The sequence below is a fragment of the Vigna angularis genome, chromosome 10 (genome assembly GCF_016808095.1).
Source record: "Vigna angularis cultivar LongXiaoDou No.4 chromosome 10, ASM1680809v1, whole genome shotgun sequence".
In the NCBI taxonomy this organism is placed as follows: Eukaryota; Viridiplantae; Streptophyta; class Magnoliopsida; order Fabales; family Fabaceae; genus Vigna; species Vigna angularis.
Window position 1 is genome coordinate 28,674,198 of NC_068979.1, and position 25,077 is coordinate 28,699,274.

A 25,077-nucleotide genomic window follows, 5' to 3' on the forward strand; every position below is an offset into this window, starting at 1 on the left:
TGTTGTGATCATTGAGCCTATTCTTCACTTCAAAATATATCACTATCATGTTTATAAGAACAATGGTTCATAAACCAATAACTAAACAAAAAGTTATAACCATGACTAGAAATTAGACTTTCTGTTTCTGCCTTTCATATAATCTATAAATGTGTTCATACTAATTGTTTGACATATTTAGATTACTTGAGCCTATAGTTTTTCAGTCCAGTTTCTTTTTCAATTTTTATATTTTCAGGCCTAGCTAAATTAGTAGGTTCTTCATATTAGGTCAGCACTAGGTTTCATATTTGACAGGTTCAACACTAGGCGTTTTATCATTAGCATTATTGTTATTCATTTGCATCTCAGTAAGCTTTTCATGAGCTTCACCCTTTCTGTAAATTCAGATTTAATTGAGATAGACTTCTCAGCATTGAGATACGGTTGGGGTTGAGACTGAGCATCCTGAAATAAGAGATTCACAAGTTGCAATATAATTTGAAGAATGGATATTTAAAGGATTAATCCACACTTCCCGAATGTCTTTCCGAAAAGTATATCTGTACTTCCAAATTTCGTTTTCTGGAACTCACAGCATATCTATTCCGAAACTTTTATTCCGAAATAAAAATTCAATAATGCAGTACGGAAATTTATTTTCCAAAAATCTTTTGTAGGGTTACCTTTCGAATTAATGTTTTCCAAATAATATTTTACTGTTTCAGAAATAAAAATCTGGAAATCCATTTCTCATTTCTCAAAACAATCAAGGATAAAAGTGAAATTTAAAAAAACTTAATTAATCACTAAGTCTCAAGTTGAAAATTTTCAACTAGGTTCTCATTTTGCTTTTACTTTTAATTAAGTCTAACTTTTAAAAAAAAATATTTATTTTGTTTTTTCTATTATTATTATTATTTTGTAAATGTAACATGTTAATGTTATTATCGGATATATTATTATCATCTGATTCAAGTTATATATATATATATATTATTAATCCATATATTTTTGTAATATTAAAAGTAATTTTTTTAAATAAAATTCAATAATGTCAATATATTGGTTTAAAAATAATTTAAAAAATATTTAATAAAATAGTTAATTTTTATATAAATACTATAACATTAATATAAATAATAAATTTGATTTTAATCTAAAAAAATGTTTCTTTATATTAAAAAGAATTAAAACATAATTAAGTTAAAAAAAATATCGAATTGAATTGAATACATGATAATAATACATCATATAGACCTAACATGGATAACAAAAAATTTACAAAATAAAATAAATAAATAAATATATATATATATATATATATATATATATATATATATATATATATATATATATATATATATAAGTATAATCTGGTATGTGTAGTTTAAACGTCATTAATATATTATTAACTTTGATATATTATTAATAAAAATTATCTAATTGAGTTAATTTTTAAAAAATTGAATTTAATTGAAATAAAAATGAAAATAAAAATTTGCTTAAAATTTTCAAACAAAATTGAAACTAAATGACCAATTAAACTTAAAATGTGATGGTCTGCTGATTGGGTGCAAGAAACAATTGGTTCAAACTACTAATAAGAAATAATGTATAATGTATGTGGACAAACTGATCAGGAAATTGTCTAAGAAAAAAAAATTCCACACTAAACAATTATTGAAGGCCGCTTGTATTCTTTTAAATATATTTAATAAATAATTTCTATGTTTAATTTTTCTTTTTTCAAATATTTGAGGATATATAACCAACTTATTGAATCTTTTTGATTGCTGTCATGTATTCATATTTCATACATTATCCTATTTTTATTATGTTTAATAAAGTAGTTCGTCCTAGCACCTTTATAAATTTTAATATTGGACATTTTATGCTTCATCAATTTATCTATTTATTACGAATAATCTCATCTGATATATATAAATACTTATTTTTGTACTCGGACAAAAATTTTCCATTAATTACAACATAACTAAATTCAGTTTGACGGTACCTGTTGGATCCTTAACCTAATTTTGACAAAAAAATAAAAATAAAAATAAAAAATAAAAGAGAACCCAGCATTTTAGGGTTGTTATTGAATTTACTCTACCGAATAAAGTAAAGTTTACATACACGAATGGAAGCCTCTCTTCTAAGCCAGTGAAAACTGACCACTGCAAAATAAAAAACCATGTTAGATATTTCACATTATTATTTTTCTCGTATTACATTAAAACACTGCTGACATACTTCTCCCAATGAATACTCATAAAAGAAAAATAAAATTAAGTTTATTTCATAAATATAATTTAATTTATACTAATTAAAATAAACTTTGGAGAAGTTAGATTGAAAGTTTTAAGTCAGAATACATAAGTTATTTAAATGAGGATTCAAGCATATTTCTGACATGAAAAGATCCTTCCACTTAACAGATAAATGGAATAATATATAAATATATTTAAAGTACACAGGTATACGTGCTGAAAGTTTTGAGATAGAAACCAAAAATAAATAAATAAATAAATAAATAAATAAATAAATAAATAAATAAATAAAAGCAGGAAGGAAGTATGAAATAGAAAATGGACATTGCAACATGTCAATACTCGGAAGTTATACGACACAATTAGAATTACTTTTCTAAATTGAATCGTGGATGGAATAATAAATAGGCAAAATTAGAACTTTCAATACGTGAAAAAACAAGTCGCGTAGAGGTTATGTCTTGTGCAAACCTCAGTAATAATTTTCCATAATATTTCTGAAGAGCTCCCTAGGTGCTGCAAATTCAAAATAGAATCAAACAAATGAAAGGGTTTCAAAATTAATTGGATAGATTGAGGAAAAGACCAGGATGAAACTCAGTTCACTAAACTTTAACATTCTGCTTACCTGGCAATCCAGTGAAATTCTCATATTGTCCATAAGCTTGCCCCATAAACATCTCCAATCCTGTTACAATAGTGGCTCCTGATTCTTCTGCTTCTTTCAAGAGTCTAGTAATTTTGGGCGTGTATACAGCATCAAAAACCAGGGAATAATATTTCAAAGCGTTCTGAAAAAAAAGAAGGAATTACTGGTTCTCTGGATTTCAATTTCAACTTGCTCATGGTATATCATAAAATTTCGTGCCTTTGTACAAGCATGAGAATATTTTTGCTGGATAGCTTTTCATTTTGTTCAAGTAAAATTTAACTCTCTCACTCCTCAGTGCATGAATATGTCAAACCAAAAGGCCGAAGTCACAGAAAAGACTTAAGAACCATTTAGGCATAACTAACTAATCATATTGATTCCCTACCAACTTTCCATTAAGTAGGAATTATGCAATGGTAATGATATAAACATTTTCATTCACCAAGAATCATATTTCATCAGGAAATGGAAGTAGATATGATTGGCAATAATATCAAATTAAAAGCTTCACCAACAATATATCAAGGTCTTAACTGGTATGACACATCCATATCGAAGGAGCGAACCTTAGAAATAGGCGTCTCATCAACTTTTGGTTGCATTCCAATTGATGTTGTATTTGCAAGAATCATACCATCCTCGGGATGGTAACTATCTAAATCAGTAAGAGCTAAAGCATCTCCTCCAATTGCATCAGCAAGTTCTCTAGCACGGTCTATATATATGAATAAAAAAAATAATACAAATATAATATGCCATTAAATATGACTATGAAAAGACAGGAAATAGTAGTTATGCTTGCTTTTGTAAGAAACACTATACAATGAGTAAAATATATTAATAACTCAATATTGCTTAGAAGTACTGATTTCGAAGGTTATGGGAGAGAGAGAGGAGAAAGGAGCCTCTCAACCAAAGCTGAAACTGTTAGGTTTATTGAGAGCAAGAAACCCCAACACTATCCTGGTATGACACTGGAAAACGAAACTCACAAAAGAATAACTGTTTCTTTATTTCTGACAACACAACAATGTACGAACACATTCAAGGAAGCCTGTCTTCCTCCCCACAGGATGCAAAGATCCTGTCTCAACTACAAACAATACAACGTGTCCCTTAAAAGACACTTATTCCCCCTTATATAGCTAGTTCCTAAAACAACCTCCAACCGTAACAGCTTAACCAACTTCCCCCTCCATTCTATTTTGTCCTGTTTTTGCCCCCTTTTTCCCCTTTTTCCCTGACATAAACCCTTAGGACCCTTTAGAAACTGAAGAAACAAGGGTCGAAAACAAAGAGAAGGAGGTTCAATGAGCCATGTGGAGAAGATGCGGACTTGTTCCAGTGATAAAAAGGTGGCCGACAGTGGACAACAGATGGCGGCAGTGGAGGATAATGGTGGACCATAATGGACAGATGCAAAACTAGTAGGGTGGGATTGAGCTACTCAAATACCAACTTAAGATTGAAAATATGAGAAAAAGTGCTTAAGAGATTGATTATCTCTCAGCTGATCTTTGTTATTTATAGAAGGAAATTACATTAGGAATATCTAGGTAATTAATACTAAAAGCTCATAGGTATAGCGTACAGAAATTTTCCAATACAATTGCTAACAATCTACATTAAATACCTATTCTAACTACTACCTATATCTTATAAAAATATTGTACTGATAAGAATCATAATGAATTGAATGAACAAATCTACTAGCATGAGTGAATACAAAATTTAGTAGACCAAGAAATTACTACATCACAAAGGAGAATTAAAAGGAAAAAAGGTACGGGAAAGTAAAAGATGAAAAGTGAAACAGGTTAGACATTATCATTAACAAAGAGCAAATTGTCTTAAACTTGTAATAAAAAATATCAAAAGAAAAAAAAACCCAAAACAAACAAACGAGATGTTTCAAACCACCATAATTGTACCCAAAAGGGCAAAACAATACAACTTTAACTAAAATGGCTCTCCTTTTCTGAACCAGAAATGTTGAAGACATTTCTCAACCATGTGATCACATTAAGAGATTTGATCACATTATTAATTATCTCCTACATGTGATGCTTTGTCAACAACGTCTAAGAAGAAATTTTAACAATTCAAAATGTTCACACATTAAGCAAGAAAAAAACAAAATCATGAAGCTTACCATAGGTACGGTTTGCAATCACAACCCTTGCTCCTTTCTCTTTTGCACCATAAGCAAGTGCCTTACCAGCACCACCAGCCCCAATAACAACAAACAACTTACCAGCTAATGGTGAAATATTTGTGTTTCCACCATTATGTTTACCTGCCAAGAAATAATGGAAGTGCAAGACATTTTCAGAATAAGAGTTACCAACAACACTGATAGTAATATTGCTTAGTTACCAAACAAGACAACTACCTCGTAATCCATCCTCAATTGCAGAAATAGAACCGACATAATCCGTATTATATCCAATCAACTTCCCATCAGTTGCTCTTCTAATAATGCAATTCACAGCTCCTATTGACTGTGATTACAAACAATTTGAAGAATTTAGAAAAGAAAAAACGGAATCAAATCATTTCCCATTATGATCCATGGTTGCCAATCGTACATTGTAATAAAAAATACATCAATTACCTTAGCCACTGGATCAACCTCATCACAACACTCAAGTGCCGCCTCCTTGTGAGGAATGGTAACACTGAAAGCAAATACTAAAGATCAAATTCAAGCAGTGCTCTTAGAGGTTTACAAGATATTCACAGGAGTGGAGCAAAAATAGGAGGCGTATATATGGTTACTTAAGCATTTAAGCAAAGGTTGATGCATTACATGATATTAAGAAACAACTTCACAACTGCGTAACTTTTCTTATTTGTAATACCCGTAGGTCATGTATACCTGGATTTGAAAGGACCAGATACAATTATATGTTTATGACTTAACCAATTAATGCAGTATACTGAGGCATTGCATGTGAATGCATAAAACCGAATGGCATACAAAATGCAATATACTAGCTACATTCAGTATCTACCTGGTTGGAAATATTAAAGAAATATCCACGGAACTCTAAACAATTACGCAGCTTAAAAGGAAAAGGCCTGACGAATTCCAAATTTCAGATCAAATTAATCATTCAAAGACTTTAAGATAAACAAATTACATCCTTATTGGTTTTAACAAATAGATGCTTGGAATAACAACATATTAATAATCCTAGATACAAAAGACCAAGCAGTAGACTAATAGCTTATGTTGCATATATGGATCTTTATCAAATCCAAGAAATATTTCTAGCATGCAAAGAAGAACCTAGAACATGAAACCGCACTTGAGAGAACAGCTACATTAGAATATAAATTCAAAATATCTTCAAAAGGAGTTGGAACCTGAATCCCACAAAATCTGTAGAAGAGTAAGTCCTGAGAAAATTGGCAAGGTCATCCACCAATAAAAATACATAAACACCATTATTACCAACTGACTTGAAAACTTCATTGAATAAAATGGGTGATTTACTGTGACCGACAGGCTTTCCAATAATCCCATATACTTTTGTATCAGGTGCCACTTGTCTCAAATTGTACAGATATAATAAATCCTTAAGTGTAGGTTGTCCAGGAGCTGAAACTACTCCTGACTCGAGGGTACCAAAAGTAAGATATCCACCAAATTTTGCACAAAGTATACGAGAAATCAATCCCCTATCACCCATAACAAGTCCAATAAACGGAACCTGGAAATTAGAACAATGGTTATGCTAAAATGATTCCTTATAATATAGAAAGCCTCAAACAGTAATCATACTAGTTAAAATATAATTAGAACTATCAGAGCTATGAAATTTTATCTTACTTGAATTATGAATAAGTTTTATATAATATTTTGGTTATTGTCGCAGATTTAACTGTTTATGTTTGTTTTAGTTAGTTAATTTAAACTTCAAATAAATCTAACATTACATTATAAACTTTAGGTTTTTGTAAGCTTATCCATAGACATTCTCACTTATGAATTTCAAGGATTATTTTCGTCCAATTTTAATCTCCTACATTTTTTGTGCAAGTTCCAGTATCTCTTTATATTTATTTTATAAAATATTTCCAACAGTATCAAAGCTAACTTCCTCAGAACTGTGAGTAAGCATTAAACACAGTGAGGCTTAATGTAAACACTATTGACTAATTCATTTTTCTACTAGTTTGATACATATATGTTTACTTTCAGAAATTCTTTTGATAGGATACACAAAGAAGAGAAATTAGTTAAAAAATTTAGAATATTCATGAGTTAGTTATTTGAGATGTTAGTTAGATATAAATAGGAAAGAAGGAGAGGACATGGAAAAGGGAGGTGAGTTTTTGTAGATTGAGCTTTAGCTCTTTGTGAAGGCAAAGCCCTTGAAGGAGAAAGTGCTCTCCTATTTTTTGTTCTTTTCATTCTATTGAATAAAAAACCTATCTTTCATTCTCTTTTCAGTATTTGGTTCCTAACATTTTGGTCCAACATGCCGGATCTACTAAGAAGGGTCAATAAGGAAAGGTGTTTGAATGCGTTGGAAAGAAAGGTTAGTGAACAATGGAAGGTGGTTACGAAGCTGAAAGTTGATATGGCTGTTATTAAAGAAAGTTTGTCAAACATGAAAGAAATCAAAACTGTCTGAAGGAGAAGAGTTCTTGGTTAATGATGAAGAAAAGAAGGAAGAGAGACATCTACATAGTAGTAGATCAGAAGAGGAGGAGGGAGGAGAATTGTTGAGGCCTTGGGTTAAAATAGTGGAATTGCCCATGTTTGAAGGGAATGACTCCTCAAGGTTGATTTCTCAAGTAGATTGAACAGAAGAAGATCAATAGCAGGGATATTTCTTTGCAAGGCTATAATCTAATGTTCAAAATCGAATTCCACCACAGGATCCAAAGGACTTGATTGGAGCTATGGAAAATGCTCGAGATGTGGGAGAAGGTTCAGAAATAAAGAATCACACACTCTCTAGTGAAGAAAAAACCAAAAAAGAAGTGAGATTTGCAAGAGAAACAAAAATTATGATGGAGGGAGAAGAGGATGAATCAATAGAGAGTGAAGCTAATTGATTGTGAAGGTCAGTTTCTTGATAACCCAATTATAGAGTTAACTAATAAGAAAGTTGAAGGTGGAGATGCACCCGACCATCATTCTTTCCTAAATTCAGATTTACGTTATATGAATTATTATTGCATTGAATGAGAAAGATACAAGTTATGCGTAAATAGGCTCAAGAAGAGGTTACCTAGTAACAAACTAATCATAACAGAAAAACAAATAACTAACTAACATTCAATTGAATAACTAAATTTTACATTCACATCTCTAGAGTTATTTGAAAATTTATTGTGTGCTTTGTGATGTACTTAGTTTCTAGATATGATTTGTCATATTGTTTTCACTTCCTTCTCATTCATTGTATCTGAACCTACAATATCATCATAATGAAGAGAGGGAAATCACTCTCTCGATTTCCTTCTCCATTCATTTTGATTCATCTCATTCATGTGATGTTTCGTACAAAATATTGAGATGACAAATCTTGGTATACAATTAGGATATAAGGAGAAAGAGAAATTTACTATGATAGTTAGAATATTGATGGGTTAGGTAGTTGGTTAAAGGGTTTAGTTAGATATAAATAGAGGAAGAAGGACAAGAGGGAGGTAGATTTGTTGTTATTGTAAATTGAGTATTAGCTCTTTGAGAAAGGAGAAACCCTTTGTGAGGGAAACCCTTGGTGGAATGATTTCTCTCATGTTTTTTTTTTTTTCATTTTCCTTAAACTTCCTTTCTTCCCTTTCTTTTTTCTATTCATGATTCCTAACAAACTGGTCCGACATCTCAAACCCCAATCGTGATGGAGAATCGAGTGGGAGAATTGGAGAAATTTGTCACTGAGCTAAGCTTGGAAGAGGAAGAATTAAAATAAATGGTTTACATACTAAAAACAAGATATCCTCATCTATTGAGGGGGAAAATTATATTCATAAAGGTGAGAAATCAATGGAAGAAGAGGGGAGAACAATGGGTTTGATGAAGAGATGACTTTCTTTGTTTTTCTTGGGCAACAAAAGTTGAATTGCCGACTTTTGAAGTTTCAGTAATCAAGAACCACACCCTCTGTTGTGGACAAGAAACCAAAAATGTTGAAGGGAAATTAGCAAGACAAATAACGATTGAAGAAGTTATGATGTAGAAAGAAATTAATATTTCCATGAAGAGGGAGGAATGCATCGAAAATGAAGTTTTTTGCTGGATGTGAGAATTGTGAAGAATTTGGGTTGCTAAGACCATTTTCTACCTGATGACATAACTTGATCAAGAAGCAAGATGAAGTTCAACAATCAAGCTTGGAAATGGAGCCAAGACAGAAGGAAGAAAGTCAAAGCCACTATAACAACCTCCAAAGGCGGTTTCTCAAAGGAGCACAAGGGCAATGTGCTTATGAATTCTTTCGACTACCATAAAAACATGGTTTTAAATGGTTGAGAAAATGTTTCATTAAATTTACATTGGTTCTTTCTTATTTCCTCATATATATATATATATATATATATATATATATATCTTGTTAACATGTTTGACCTCACTTCGTCAATTGAATTTCGCATCAATTTCATCTTTACCATACTCTAATTAAACTTACTAATGCTTAGATTAATAGCTTATAAAAAAAATATGCATATGGATTTAAAATCTTTTTCAAAATTTCCATTTCTAGAGCCTTACTTGAGAATGCACCATTATTTGAAACATGCGTGCCACATCAGTGATGTCAGTGGCAGTAGTTGCAATCTTCACAATGTCTGCTCCCGTTGCTTGTATTCTTGCAACAAGGTTACCGAGATCCTCAATTGAAGGTGTAAGCTGATAGTTGTGAGATGAAACAATGACCTTCGTTTTATTGAATGTCTTTCCACGTATCGAGTCAAAGAATCCATGCGCTACCTTTAGAGATACGACAAAAATAGGAAATGTTTCGTTAAGTTTCATTGTTCAGACGCAATACAAAAACAGCGTTTGGCATTCATCAAATGGGGGAAAGTTTTAAATGGAGGAGAAAATCAAATTATTTTCCTTCAGGTGAACTATCAGATATTTCCAGACACTAGTTTGATTATTCATATATTAGAAAAAGTTCAAGCAATTCAAATCTGCAGTTGAGTTTGTTCAATGTTAGATCTTTCCGTGAGAATCATGCAAATACTTCTATTTAAACATAAAATAAGAGAAAACAATCAAAAGGCATCTTTGGGATTGAGATACATATATTTCTTCAGCATAATGCACAGCACTAGTTATCTAAGAGTGTATCACATACGAACATGATATAATAGTATATATATTACGCAATAACATGTACACTGCAGTCATTTATATTTCATACTCCACAGCATAATATCCTGGCAAAACTAGCGTACTAAAATCAGAAAAATTCCGTGTAGTAGCATTATTATATAACAGAACCTACCCAAATATTTGTTCAGTTCAAGAGAACTCCCTCAATATGTCTAAATATTACATTTGGGCTCATATTTTTTCAAGTGTATACAGTACAGTTAAGTTGTCAGTGGCTTTATATGGACAAAGGGAGCACAACCTGAAGTTCAACGTCAATAAAATCAGCTCCCAACTCCATGGCTAACCGTAGTGCGTCCAACCGTTTGTTTTCATCACCGTCATACATTCCACCTTCCCACTTGGGCCTTACAAAAGATATTGAATTTCATCATTCACAACGCTTAAATCTTCCAATTAAATCACACCATAGCTCACGGCACAACAAATTCAAATTTAAGCGCACAACTATAGTAGATAAAAGCAGATGACAGCTACGAGAGGCTACACACTATAGCTACATATAATATATAGCCATAGTATTGTTAATTGATATTTATAACAACAAATGTTTTCACTTTTAGATTTGAAGACTGAAAAAGTTACGAGAAATTACCATAGCCTTCAAAGAGGAGAACTAAGTCATTATGATGATTTAAAATTAGAAGAACTTCACTCTTCCTAGTTTAAAAAAAAGTAAAAATAAAATATGAAACATATAAATATTTTTTAGAACAGTTTAACTGTTTAGAAAAAAAACAATAAACATTTTTTTATGTATAAAATCATGTGTCTTTAATTAATTCATGAGAAAAATGTAAATATACTAAAATTTAAAATAAATATTCTGATGTTAAATTTATAATACACTAATATTTATAATAAATATTTTTGCTAATAAATCATTAATATATTAATCAAATATTATATTTCAAAACGAATAATAAGTTTTATGATGTTTTATCACATCACATAAATATTTTTTATTTCATACAAAACCATACTTAATAAATTCTGTGACTAAAATCGGTCATCTATTCTAAATAGTTGCTATTAAATGCAATTAGCATTTAAACTTGTAAATGCATAGAATAACTTTATTATATGCATACAAATTATAAAAATTTAATCATATTAATCATATAAATTGAAATATCCTTATCATACTCTTTCTTTTGAGAGCATTTTATTATTTAATATAAAAAAAATATAATTTAAAGTTAATATTATGATATAACAATAGTATTTTAAGACTGTCAAGATTTATTAGAACTTAAAATAAAATACGATTTAATTGAAAGGGAAGATAATACACATTTTTTATACAAATAATTAATATATCTTAATTTCAATTTTTAAAAAATAAAGTAAAGGTATTAAATAAAAAACACAGTTAAAAATTATTTATTGGATATAAAATTTCGCTGAACACATTTTTGTTTACTGCTTGTCCCGATAATTTCTTTTCTAAATTACCATTTTACCCTATATATACTTTTCAAAAAATGATTCAAGATTCGATGTTTAAATCGAAATCGAACCAGGATCAAACTTGTATCAATAAAACTATTTTAATAACTAACAATATACAAAATAGTATAATAAAATATAATTTCATAATCTAAAATAAAATAAAAATTAAATAAAATATGTTGTATAAAATTGTATCTTAACAATAGCATACAAATCCAATTTGTGTTTCCAAAACAATAAAACATTCAAGACTAAATTACATCTTATCTTACTAATAATAATTATAATAACAGTATTAGAGTATATTGTATTTTAATAATTAAAAAATCACCTAAAAATTACTATTAAACTAAATTCACTTATTTTTGTTAAGTAAATTTAAAGTATATAGTTTTAAAAGTTAAATTATTTTATTAAATTTTAATTTTAATGATGTAGTAAATTATTTTAATTTTTAATTATTATTTTATAGTCATAAATCTATGAGTTGGACTAACTTATAATAAGGTGAAAAAATTAAAATTAAAAATAAATAAATTCCATTTAAATCACAATTATTTTATATTTATTCATCCCGACTAATGTTCATGAAAATTCTAATAATAATAACACGGAAAAGACTGTCCAAAAATATGAATATGACAGAGAAAAAAATATTTTGAAAAGTTTTATTTTAATATGTATGTAAATTTTAGGAGGCTTTTAACAACAAATTCATCATTCTACCCTTTAAATATGCAAAAACCTGTTTGTTTAGGGTAAAGATTTAGAATCAGGTCATCTCCAGAGAACAATGTAAAAGTTGTTAAACTGTAATCATCGGCTCTATTATTGCGGCCGCCAAAAGTGCAGAGCAGTAATGGCAAAGCCTGGGAGAAAAACTAGAGGTAGGAATTGCAAACCTGTAAGTGAACAACAAGGGCAAAGCGTGATGTTGAATGAGAGTGGTGAGATCTTGATAGGGATCAAAGGTACTCAAAGAGTCCAATCGAATTTCGACAACGTCAGCACCTCCAGCCTTGGCTTTCTCCACGTCAATCTTCATTTTCTCAATGGATTCCCCCATTATTGGAACGCAAATTAGGGTTGCATTCTTCCTACCCACCGATGGAGCAGTGAACTGAAGAAGAAGAACGAACACATATCGAAATTGATATTGAAATTGAAATTGAAAGAAGCATTGATTGGATTGAAGAGAAACAGAAATGGAAATGAGAACTACCATACCAGGACGTTGGGAGAGTCCATTGGAGAGAAAAAAATTAGATGAAGATGAGCTTGCGAAGGTTGGTGGGAATTCTGATGAGAAAATGGAAATGGGTGTGAAAGAGTAGTTGAAGTGCTTGGTTGGTGGTAAGAGGAATAAAATAATATTTTTAAATTGAATACTATATTTTAAATTAAAAATATTTATACACCAGTAGAATTGTTTGATTTAGCTTTTCTTTTTTGGGTCTCTTCTTCGATAGTCCTCGCTTTCCTTAAATTCTGATTTTTATGTTTTGAACCCCAAAATGGAATCTATTTATTAGTTTGAAGAAACTCTCTACCACGGCTTCCTTTATTAGACAAACTCTATTTTTTATCCGTGCAATGGCACGGAACATTTTAAAAGATAGAATATAATTTTATGGAAATTTAAATTTATAAAAAAATAATTGAAATTTAATATAAATATTTTATTTTGTATATTTAATAATAATATATTACTATTTTTATCATAGGATATATTTAATTAATTTTGTAAATAATGTAATAAAAAATATAATTAAAATTAGGGTTAAATGTACCATGACATTTATAAACTACTAAACAAAAGATTATAAATTATATGATAGTACGCCGCAAATAGGTAGAAAACCTACAAAATATTAATAACATATTATATGTACAAAAATTAAACAAGTTTTTCTAAAGATAACTAAATAACTAAATGTTATAAAAACAACTAACTAAAACATAAACTATATTCTACTATATCTTTAGCTTTCACTAGAAACATATGGTGGCACCTAACTCATCTACTACTCACACCAATGAGTAATTATTACAAAAGAAAAACATCACAGAAAGAAAAAAAAAGTTTTTATGATCATTAATTCCGTGAAGTATGTAAATATTAAAGTCTTGTTAAATATCAAGGGTGTTTAATTACATAAATATGTTTAATTACATAGATATTTTAAGTGACAACACAAGTCAAGAACACTTGAGAAAGTTGGGGAGAGATAAATACATTTTGACTTGAATGATATCTTTCATATTTGATTTCCTTGAAAATTCAAAAGTTCAACTCATATGTGAAAAATATAATGTTTTCATCTGTATGTCCATGACAAATTGATTTTGAGATAATTTATCTGTATCTAGTGTTATTCATTATAAAATAACTCAGAACAAGTTTTGGAATTAATTAATTTTGTCCAGGAGTGCAAAAGGATAAGTGTGAGGGTGTGATGAATGCATATTTATAGCTCGGCTTGGAGGAGTTCGGTCTCGAGGGAGATCATCTTGGAGGAGCTCAACCTAAAAGAGCTTAGCCTATAAAGCTTGACTTGTAGGAGCTTGACTTAGGGAAGAGCTCAACCTTGAGGGAGTGGTCGACCTGGAGGGAGAGCGCGACCTTGAGGGAGAGCTCAACCTGAAGAAAGAGCTTGGTCTGAAAGAGCTTAGCCCAGAAAATCTCATCGTGCAAAGCTCAACCTAAAGCAACTCGACTGGAGAAACTTAGTCGAACGACCATATAATACAATTACTTTAATAATAACAATTATAAAAATAAAACATAATTTATGTATAATCTCATTACATAATAATTTCACTATTTTGTTATTTTTATATACAAAATGAAGACAATTATTAAAAAAAAATCATATACACGGCTCACTCGACTAGTTAATAACTTAAGCAACAACATTTTAGACACTTATCAACATAATAACAATGGTTAGAAAAGTAAATTTCCTAGTAATATATTTTCTTAGTTATATAGTAGATATATTGTAGATTTGTGAAAATTTGAGTATACATCTCATTATATATAATTATTCAAAATTAATTCTATTAAAGATAGTTATAAAAAAAATACAAAACAAACAAAGGTAATAGATATGGTCTTGCAGATTAAGAGTTTTGATGTTGTGGATGCAAATAACAGTTTTATGAACGAATAAAGAGCGAGCATGAAAGTGTTGAATGGATTTCTAAGAACTAAAGGCAGGAAAGTAAAAGAGTTTGGAGATAAAACTAGTGGAAGGAACTTATCAGTTATGATTCTGATAATAAAAAGTTCAAATAGTTCAGGCCACAATTCTGATCATACATCTATTTTGAGGCTTCCCAAAAACCAGAGATATAAAAGTGAGTAGCATTTCACACATTACATTTCTCTATTATTTACAAAAAATGAAGAAAATCAAGGAGTAATGAAGGCATTTCTAAGATGATAGGTTCAACAGAAGAATTACTGAAAAGGAATGAAGGAACTGATTTCTATAATAAGAAGCTATGCTATATAATTCTACAAAGAATTCAAGCTGTACACGGTAACTGCTACAATCTATGATACAAAAAACAAACTATAAATTAACACTTACAGCCTCAAATGGCCAAAAAATGAGGTATACGTTTTATTCATTTGCCAAATTTGACAGCCAAATGATGGTTTGGTTATGTGCACCGTGCCATTACCAAGGAAGTAGATGTAAGCAACATTGCTTTCTGGTTGAGAGGAGCCTGTAAGCAATTTCGTGACTCTATGCACAACAAAGGTGGTAAACACAAACTACGCATCATTCCACTGTTGAAACAAATATGTCAACATATACTATCTATGGTTAGTTGAACTGTCTTTGAAGTCATTATCCTTAGCCACCAAGCGAGCCGTTGAACCGACAGTTGTTGGCCGCAGTGATCTTTGCCGCACCATAGCGACGAATTCAGGATCATTTGTCTTTCCCTCATGCCTTATCCATTGTACCATTTCGTGATACATGGGAAAGAACCTCATCTGTATTGCTGAGTAAGAGAAGTATGGGATGAGTGTTGAGATCACGACAACCAATGTCACAATCCAGAAGGAGGGCGATGGAGCAAGAGTTTCAATGAAGACTTTGTAAGCATTTCCTGAAATGCTGGGAGACATTGCACCATATGCCAGGAGGAAAAGGTACCAGAGAGCAATGGAACCCCAGATGAAAATGTGTTGAATCAAGGTGAAGTAATTTATAGCAACAGCCATTTGCAAGTTCACAACCCAAACCACACAGGTGTACATTGTTGCTCCGAGTATATCCCTGCCAGCAGTTCTTCCCTGTTCATCAAAGGCTTGAATTTCCATTGCTTTTGTGCAGAAAAAGAAAATTATTATGGCACTTATAAAGCCATTTAGCATCCAGCTGAAAATTCTCCGCCAGCTAAAGAGAAGATTTTGCACGCCTTCTTGATATAATATAGGAAACTGCCATGTGAAATGCAAATAACATGGAATGAGCATTAGAGAAGAAAACTAGGATCTCAAGATACAGAAAAATCAATGCATACTATGTTTTACATTGGATAAATCCAAAGGGGGGTTTATTTACGTTGTATAATTCAAAGGTGACTTCTGTGTTTTAACATTATTGCTACCCTTATCAATATCATGATGAAACTGAAGCCACCAGGAAAGGGTAAAAACTGAAAAATCCATTAGGTCAACCTGTAGAATTAGGTCTAAAGTAGATGTAATCATATGACTTATTGCAAGGCTTTGTTATCTTTTTTGAATGGTGGGTTCTCTCTACTCTTCCATCACTCAGCACACTATTTTACGAAGGAAAAATTTCACCTCAAAATCATCATGAGAAGAGCAACACAATAGCTTACCCTCAGACAATACCGAGCAGACACATCCTGGTCAAAGACTCCAAGAGCAATCACAGGAAGTGACGAAAAGAATACATTATAGACTGACAAAAACCAGTCATTGTATGCCGGTTGCCCAGAGAACGATGCATACACCTCATATAAGAATAGAGTAAACCCAAATGTGATGTTTTTGTAGAAGAAGTAGCATATCTGTCAGAAGAAGAATGAAACAAGTAAATATAAGTGCAAAGGTTTCAGATTATCTCTTATGGCCTATGGGTCAGTTGGCAACTCGTAAAACTTGTTTAGTGGTTTAGAATTGCTTAAGAGAATCTAGTCATAAATTTAAGATTATTTTTGTCTAATTTTATCTCAAAACCAATCGATGTTAAGTGAAGTAGGCGATGTGGGATTATCCAACAGCACCCCTCCACAGATGTTTGCAAGAACAAATGAGTCTATCAGAATGTGATTACCAAAACAAGTAGAAACCAATTGTCATTAAGTGAAGTTACCAACGAACACATAAGTTGCACAACAAGAATTGAAGCAGCTAATGTCCCAACCATTTTTAACCTAGTTTTAAGTTTAACTTGAATTTAGATAAATGATCATTAAACCAAACCTTATGTAATCTAATTTAAATTTGAAAAACGATAGTATGCTTATCGACCTTTCCACAAATGAGTGGTTCCTAGAATAATTTAACAAAAAAACCACCCTTAGATCTGGCTGAAAGAGAGGAATAGGAATATGGATGATTCAAAATTGGCTTCCATAAGAACCATTTTTATTAAATAGGGGTAGTTACGAAACACCGTATATTTTTAAAAAGAACCTACTATACCTAGAGAGGCTGTTTCAAAGTTCCCAAAAATCCCCAAGATCAATAGAATGTTGAGAAGTGGATGTAAGAATTACTATACCATTGATGAGATTCTTCGGTAACACCAATGTCCATGAACAAGAAGCAACCTTTCCAAATAACGGAACTGTGCAATTGCAATATCACTAGACATAACCGCCTGAGAGCAACAATAATAACAGAAGGATTTAAAAAAGTGTAACAAAACAAAAACCCATTATAGAACAAAACACAAATAGTTAATCAGTTTGGTGCGTACCTGCATTCCTTCAACGCCACTGATTCCAATCCCGATATCTGCTTCTTGAAGCATTCCAACATCATTAGCACCATCACCAATAGCTAATGTAGTTTTACCAGTACCAGATTTTACCAGTCTAGTGACCTTTAAGAGAGGAACCAATATATAAAACATTACTTTCGAATGCTAACCAGAATCATTATCAGAATTAAAACAAGAATGAGGACATGATATCAAATAGAGAGGAAGAAATAGAATAGATTGAAACATACCAGTGCCTTCTGCTTTGGTGAGGAACGGCAGCAGATAACTGATGCACAACGAATTGCAAGGTCCAAAAACATGCTCTTCATATTATCCTCTAGTGCATAAGAAAGTGATTTTCCGTCAATAATTAAAGCAAATGCTTGCTGAGAAGTTCCTCTGGAGGCAGTCAGCTGCTGAGAAGCTTCAGATATTTGATGGCGGATATTTTCTCGACAAGCCTAATACATAACAGTATAAAAATATCAGAACCTCAACTTTTAACTCTGGTTTCATTAAGACACTTACACACCAAGCAATCCCTTCTCTTTCAACACAATACAGAGGCAAGGAAAAATTTTAATGTGTGAAAACAAAAGGAAAGAAAGAGAATGCTGGTATCATTGTCCTTGCATCTTATCTTACAAAACAATAGTCAACCATGCCATGTATATTCAGTTAATTAGTATTAATATCACTTTGCCAAGACGCTTTGTTTGCAAAACTAGAATGGAGGAATCCATGAAATATAAATTCAAGTTATCAACTGCGTAGAACAATACACTGCACGCATGAACTGTCCATGTAAGAAGACGTATTGGTATATTATAATAAGATAATGACTTCGTTAAAATGCAAACTACATCATAACAAATAAGAAATTTATATTACCTTAGCAATAGCCACCTTGTCTCCAGCCTTCTCCAATGCTTTAATTTCTGGAGTTTCCAATTGAATTATAATTTGTTTCATTCCTTGTCTAAGTAAACTACAAGAAAAACTGAAATTGTACATTGATGTCAAACATCTTGAGAAGAATTCTCATTCTGAAGCAAATGTTAAGGGAATAATCACTATATTATACCCAATATTGATGGCAGTCTCCATTTTATCCCCAGTCAAAACCCAGATCTTAATTCCAGCTTGGGCAAGCTTGTCAATGCAATCAGGAACCTATAAAAAAATATGAGAAGCATATCACTTCACGTCCGGTTCCATGTGTCATATATTTGTACGTAACCAATTATTTTCCTAACTCACCCCTTTTTGGAGCTTGTCCTCTACAGCAGTGGCCCCAAGAAGGATTAGATTCCTTTCGATCTTATCTGATATTTCCTCAATCAGTGTTTCCCGATCTTCACTAACTGAATTTTTTGCTTCAGAAAATTTATTGTTAAACTCATTGTATTGGTTTTCATCAAGTTCACGATATGCCAGAATTAGAGTCCTTAGACCTGCATCAGCATACTCATGTACATGTTCCAAGGTTTTCTCTTCAAACTCCCTCCCATCCTTGGCAAGCCTCTCAAACATGACACTGCATGAAAATAAGAGAAAAAAGGTGGTAAATAGATTTAAATGCAACCGTAAGATTCCAATATACTATGGTCACAGGTTAGTTTATCACCAACCTGTCAGCACCTTTACAGAGTAACAAAATTCTCCCTTCTTCATCTTCCACAATCACTGACATTCGCTTCCTTGAGCTATTGAATTCTAAAACATTGAGAAGCTTGTATGTCCTGAAACATGAAATTAGTTAGTGTATATTTGATGCATTCTGCATTACTTGGATTCCAAAGGGCAATAAGGAATACCTGAATTAAGAATAATACATTTTAAAAGTTATTTTAGAAAATATAAAACAGAATTTCTAATCAAGTATGTTGTGAAATCCCTGATTTCAAACACCATTACAAAATAAACATTTATGCTTAGCAGAAAGATGGCTAGGGAAAATAAATAAACTATTTTTTTCATCCACTTAAATGTTAAGATTTGGAATAAATAAATTTGACGAATTTTATTAAGATATGGAAATATGGCTAGGAAAAAAATGTTAACCATTTTTTTCATCCAAGAACTATCAAGATTTCGAAATATAGCAAAATACTTCGTATAAGGCTTGGAAAATCCTCCACCCTCAAGCAAAGCTATTGTGGGTCATTTTAGGCCTAGCCCATTTTGAATTTTAACTAAGAATTGTTTTCCTCCATCTATATGTTGTAAAACAATATTAAAACATCTATGGGGTCCACACTGAGCTAAAAAATCATAACTTCACCAATTCCGGAAGCACCATTGTCTACTTGGTCAGTCATTCTAGGAGTTTAAAAATATCAATATAAGACTCCACTCCACATCCCTGTGCAGCTATAGCATTATAATTTATTGACTAAGATTAGCAGCAGATGTGAGAAATGCTACTTCCAAGTACTTTTTATTGCAATTAGCTTTTGTTATTACAAGACCTAATAATATATAATTGCATCTGCATTTTTCAGTGAGAATTCAATTTTAACCTTCTTGTGTTCATTAGCACTGAAAAATGCAACATTTAGAAACTGTAACTATCAAAGAAACAAAGCAATTAATAAAAACTGACCGTTCAATTTTGTCACCAGAAACTGGATCCGATTCATAGATTGATAAACTAGTCTGAGTCCTTTTATAGAATTCAAAACCAATTTCTCTTGCTGCAATCACAAATGCTGATTCATCTGGAGATTCAGTTTCATATGAGACATTTCCTGTATCTTCATCAACTTCAGGTAGGGCTGTATGGCAAATTGCCAATAAGTGAAAAAAATTCTTAATAACATTTGCATTAGGCTCGTTAAACCAATTTCCATTCATTATCCTTTCATCTGTAAAGTTAAATCCTTTGATGGGAGCATTTCTGACAGGCGAGTCCCTTGAATCGTCAATCAAAGGAAAACCATTCTTTCTATCCATAGCCTTCTCAACCTCTGTAACACCACGGCCATACGCCACCCCAGCAATGGAACATTTGATGAACTCCATCGAGTTGCAGGTCAGAGTTCCAGTTTTATCAGAAAGTATTGTATCAACTTGGCCAAGTTCCTCATTCAAGTTTGAAGTACGGGCATGGGCTGGTTTGTCTGAATCTTCATAGTACATATGGATATCTTGATTGATGAAGATGCTCTGAAGAACTTTGACAATTTCTATTGAAACATACAATGAGATGGGAATGAAGAAACCATATAACATTAAGGCTGTGAAACAATGTAATATAGCAGCAGCTGGTGCTCTTTGAGGATCAAAGAAAATTGTAGAGTCATCTGGTCTTAGGTACCACCTTTTCATCACTCCATTGTCCAAGTCATCTCTAGTTGCAATGCCAAAGAAAATAGATCCAACAAACGCCATTAGAAACACAATACAAAACATGAAGTAGATAACCCTATCCATCTTCTTCTCAACCTTTGTTCTCTTTGAAGGGGCATCAGTGGAATTCTGAATTACCTTTGTGTCATGACCAGTGAAGATGACAGCTCCAAATATATAGTCTGTGTTACGAAGTTTAGAGTCCCTCAGAAGAAGTTGCAGAGGAGAAAGAGGATACTGCCGTTCCTCATACTCCATGTTCCCAACAAATGAATATAAATTTGCATTTGGATCTTCGCATTTGATTGTTGCTTTAAAATCACCTAATTGAAAGTCCTCGTGTAAGGAAGAAGTTACTTCCAACCCTTGTTTTAACTTCAAATTTGTCTCGCCATCCAAGTTCATGGTCTCAACATAGCAGAATGCATCCTCATAACTGGAAGAAAGCAGTAGGAGGTCTGCAGGAAAGAATTCGTCCTTCATTATCTTCACTATATGCCCCACCTTCAGATTCTTCCACTCAGTATATTCAAAAATTCCTTGCCCTGTATGCACTTTAACTCTTCTATTGTTCACCTCCATATCCTACAGGATTTCACTAGCTAGGTTATAAACTCCAACAATGCTGGACAATTAGCAATTTAGTTTTTCTTAATATAAATAACTAGAGGCCTACTCCTTTAATCTCAAACAGGTATTTAATTGCACAAAATGAAAGTCAAAATCATATTAGAACAGACAAGAAGACTTAAAATATTGGAAAAGTTTTGGCATGAAAAAGCTTTAAGATATTAAGACTCTGATTATTTTAACACACTATAATTGTATAAAATTATTACGAGGTTTCAACTCCAGTATTAAATTTAATCAGGAAGATAGCATTAACAATTATATACTTTCCAAACATAACACAGTAAGGATCTGAACAAAATAGCCAGAATTTTCCATAAACTGTCATTCCATAAAAAGGAAACAAAATATTTTTATAAACTAACAATCCCTCCATCTTTCAAGAATCAACAATTTTCTTTCAAAAATTACTGATATTCTTCGAGTCATGGGTCCTTGCTATCCCGACATAGTGTTTACAGATACTTTAAGTTGCTCAAATTAAATTAGAAAACAGAATCAGATTAGTTCCAACTCTGCACAGCTGTACTGCAGCGTCTAAGACAACAAGGTTCAAGAGCCTCACTTTCAATAAAATAAGCTCACAAACCATTATGATGGTAAAGCAGAAGATAGAATTTAGTACCTGCTGTTTCCTTCGCCAATCTTCAATACCCTCTTTGATCATAGTTGCTCCAATGATAATAATCAGAGGAAGGATAGCACTGACAGCAGTATAAGGAGCAAGTTCTGTGAAGGCCAAGATGCCAGTAACCAAAAAATAGAAATTAGCCACCCTCCTAAACTGCTCAAAAAGGGACTTAGGCAAGAAAGTAGCAAGGTTATACTTTGTAGAGCTCACAGAATTATCAGCGTAACTCCTTATCCCAGCCTCAAAGGTCTCTGGTTCATTACAAAACACCACCCTGGAATACCCTCTTTCTCCTATCTGCGAATGATCCTCCTTGAGAGATTGTTTCCCACATGCAAATGAATAGATTTTGCTAAGCCGCAACTTCCTTCTCCTTTCACCCCTCATTCTTTTCCTCCCCAAGTCCACCATTCAATTACCAATATCCTCAACAACAACAAAGAAGAAGAAGAAGACCCTTAGAAAGAAGAACTACTTGCTCCACCTCTAAACACCAACTACCAAAGAAAGCAACTACCAAAACTAACAACCTCCTCCAAGTTCTTGTCAAATTCAAGCTCACTGTCCAATTTCCAAATATAATAAAAATAAATCCCTCAATGCACCCTACCACAATCCTCCTTCAAGCACAACCATAATTCCAAACACCAAAAACTCAAAACCCCTCAACCCAATTAAGGGTCAACGAAACGAAAGAAAACAAATCAAACCAACAAGCCAAAAGTGAAGAAGAAAGGCTGATCGCAGAAGAAGAAGGAAAACGAAGTTACAAAAGCTGTAACCAAAATAACAGAAAGGTTCAGAGATGCTCGAATATCCGTATATTGTTTAGCAAAAGCACCAAGTACATAATATATATGCAGAAAACAGATAACACCCAGAAACAGACACGTCAAAGGGTGCCCAGAAAACGGTCAAGGAATCAACTTGGGAAGAGAATGTTCGAAGAAGCCAATAGCAACGAGTGAAAATTCACCATGTTTGATAATTCCTCAAAGAGTGAAACATTCACAAGAAGAATAACTGTGGTGATGGCGAAGAAAATGTCAACAACTGCGTCGAATAAAGACTCGGATTGGATCTCACATCTCTCCCTGGACGCGCATTACCATTCAGAAGAATTCAAATTTGCGCCACTTCTCCACAGTGCCATGGAAAAAAGGGGCATCCAAAGTTTAAGGAAGGGAAGACAATTATAAATTACAATTTAAAAAAGAAACGTTGTAAAATTTAAAGGAACAAAGAGAGAGAGAGAGAGAGAGAAAATTTTGTTATGTTTCTTCTCCATTTCGCGGGAAAGCTATGGAGCTCGTCAATGGTGAGAGACAAGTCTCTCTCCCTCTTTCTCTCTCCAGAGGAAGCTTCATAGCTAATTAATGCATTGAAGAAGAAGAAGAAACAACTAAGTAGAAAACTAATTTTGTATAATATTAAGAACAATGAGGTGTAATTGGAAATAATGATAATTATGAAGAACAGGGTGGTAAAATGGAAAAAAATAGAAAAGAAAACACCGGGTTTTGACTTTGACCAAAATCGGAAAGAAGAATAAGTTCATGCATGCATCTGTTAAATAGGAGTTAGGATGTGAACTATTAAGATTATTTAAGTTTTTAAAAAAAGTGAATGAAAATAAAGCATCTATTAAATGAATGGTATAATTTTACAAAATCTTAATTACATATTAGGGTTCAAATGGGATACCAAATTTTTCTCAATCTTAAACGATAATATAATTTTATCTTCAAATTGAAAAAGTAATAGATAGTCCTCGTAAATTAATGGATATTTTAAGTTAGTGTTTAAATAATTTATATTATTTAACACAGTTCAAATAAATATTAATACGAGATATTGCTTAACACATACAAAAAATAATATTATTAAATTACGAGGACTGCATTTTATTTAATTTTAAATTTTTTAATCAAAATCTAATATATAGACAAATCAATTTTGCATAGATTAAGAACTACAAACGTATTTAATTTAAAAAAAAAAAGGTAAACAATTTTTATTCAACAATTTTTAGTTATTATTATAGAAAAATATTAATACATGTATCAAATAAAATTATTATAATTAATTATAAAACTCATTTTACTCAATTAAGCAATTAATATCATTATTAACCGGTGAATAATAGGTACTTTATTATGTCTCTATTTATTTAAGAAAAAGTATTAATAATAATTGTTAAATAAAAATAACGCATAATTATGTTATAGCTACTTTTAGTATCACAATAGTTTATTTTTATTTTTTAGTTTTAAAATATAATTAAAAATAAAATATAAGTATAAAATATGTACAAGATAATATTTTTTTTTTTTAATAGATGACAAACATGTAACATTTTTTAAGCAATTAGATGACATATTAGTATAGATTAAATTGGTTAGTTTTTTTAAAATTGGAAGATTAAATCTAAAATTAGTTGTGATTTATGTATGTCTAAAATTAATATTTTTAAAACAATGACTACTCAAGAAAAATAAATATTTTGAAATTGCGAACACTTAAATGAAAAGTTACTTCTTTTAGTACATTACGGGGCATGCAGAATAGTATAAATAATTAAGATTATTGTTTGTTTTTAAAACGAATATAATAAAGTTAGCATTATTATATAATTTTTCCTATCTATCTATCCTTCAATTGTTAATACGAAGTTAAAACAACTATAATATTGTATGAGCGAAAAAGGTTTAATAAAACTTTCTTTGTTTCAAATGTTGAAACTTATCTAAATCATAATGTTTTGATCA

At 31.5% G+C, this 25,077-nt stretch overlaps 2 protein-coding genes across 6 annotated transcripts; both read right to left on the reverse strand.

Annotated features, from left to right (window-relative positions):
• Positions 1 to 1,914: 1,914 nt before the first annotated feature.
• On the reverse strand, positions 1,915 to 13,105 carry LOC108335874 (bifunctional 3-dehydroquinate dehydratase/shikimate dehydrogenase, chloroplastic). 3 transcript variants are annotated; one of them, XM_052869213.1, is made up of 12 exons: positions 12,947 to 13,105; positions 12,622 to 12,839; positions 10,509 to 10,614; positions 9,638 to 9,856; positions 6,274 to 6,620; positions 5,519 to 5,582; positions 5,297 to 5,405; positions 5,057 to 5,200; positions 3,471 to 3,619; positions 2,881 to 3,043; positions 2,724 to 2,761; positions 1,915 to 2,159 (listed from the first exon to the last, which is right to left on the reverse strand). In XM_052869213.1, exons 1-12 carry the CDS (start codon positions 12,965 to 12,967, stop codon positions 2,013 to 2,015), a joined length of 1,725 nt encoding a protein of 574 aa, XP_052725173.1. In that variant the 5' UTR covers positions 12,968 to 13,105; the 3' UTR covers positions 1,915 to 2,012. The 3 variants fall into 3 exon arrangements, with proteins under 3 accessions (XP_052725173.1, XP_052725174.1, XP_017427552.1); XM_052869214.1 differs by having other exon boundaries at positions 12,942 to 13,013; XM_017572063.2 differs by having other exon boundaries at positions 2,052 to 2,159; positions 2,724 to 2,768.
• A 1,923-nt stretch (positions 13,106 to 15,028) lies between these two features.
• Positions 15,029 to 23,696, reverse strand: LOC108336082 (putative phospholipid-transporting ATPase 9). 3 transcript variants are annotated; one of them, XM_017572402.2, is made up of 12 exons: positions 22,506 to 22,587; positions 22,304 to 22,407; positions 20,303 to 21,633; positions 19,329 to 19,439; positions 18,958 to 19,234; positions 18,782 to 18,870; positions 18,589 to 18,697; positions 17,946 to 18,158; positions 17,692 to 17,817; positions 17,494 to 17,592; positions 16,586 to 16,777; positions 15,031 to 16,178 (listed from the first exon to the last, which is right to left on the reverse strand). In XM_017572402.2, the coding sequence occupies exons 2-12, from the start codon at positions 22,343 to 22,345 to the stop codon at positions 15,546 to 15,548; spliced, it is 3,222 nt and encodes a 1,073-aa protein (XP_017427891.1). In that variant the 5' UTR covers positions 22,346 to 22,407; positions 22,506 to 22,587; the 3' UTR covers positions 15,031 to 15,545. The 3 variants fall into 3 exon arrangements, with proteins under 3 accessions (XP_017427890.1, XP_017427889.1, XP_017427891.1); XM_017572400.2 differs by having other exon boundaries at positions 15,030 to 16,178; positions 22,304 to 23,696; XM_017572401.2 differs by lacking the exon at positions 16,586 to 16,777 and having other exon boundaries at positions 15,029 to 16,178; positions 22,304 to 23,696.
• Between the last annotated feature and the right edge of the window lie 1,381 nt (positions 23,697 to 25,077).

Coding starts and splice junctions, on each gene's coding strand:
- LOC108335874 (XM_052869213.1), bottom strand. CDS start 12,967: ATGGACTCTCCCAACGTCCTG. Junction 3,620..5,056: donor GATTGCAAACCGTACCTATG/GTAAGCTTCATG, acceptor TCATATATATAG/ACCGTGCTAGAGAACTTGCT. Junction 3,044..3,470: donor ATGAGACGCCTATTTCTAAG/GTTCGCTCCTTC, acceptor CTTTTTTTTCAG/AACGCTTTGAAATATTATTC.
- LOC108336082 (XM_017572400.2), bottom strand. CDS start 22,720: ATGGTGGACTTGGGGAGGAAAAGAATGAGGGGTGAAAGGAGAAGGAAG. Junction 16,778..17,493: donor ACCGAAGAATCTCATCAATG/GTATAGTAATTC, acceptor TTCTTCTGACAG/ATATGCTACTTCTTCTACAA. Junction 16,179..16,585: donor CTGCTCGGTATTGTCTGAGG/GTAAGCTATTGT, acceptor TTCACATGGCAG/TTTCCTATATTATATCAAGA.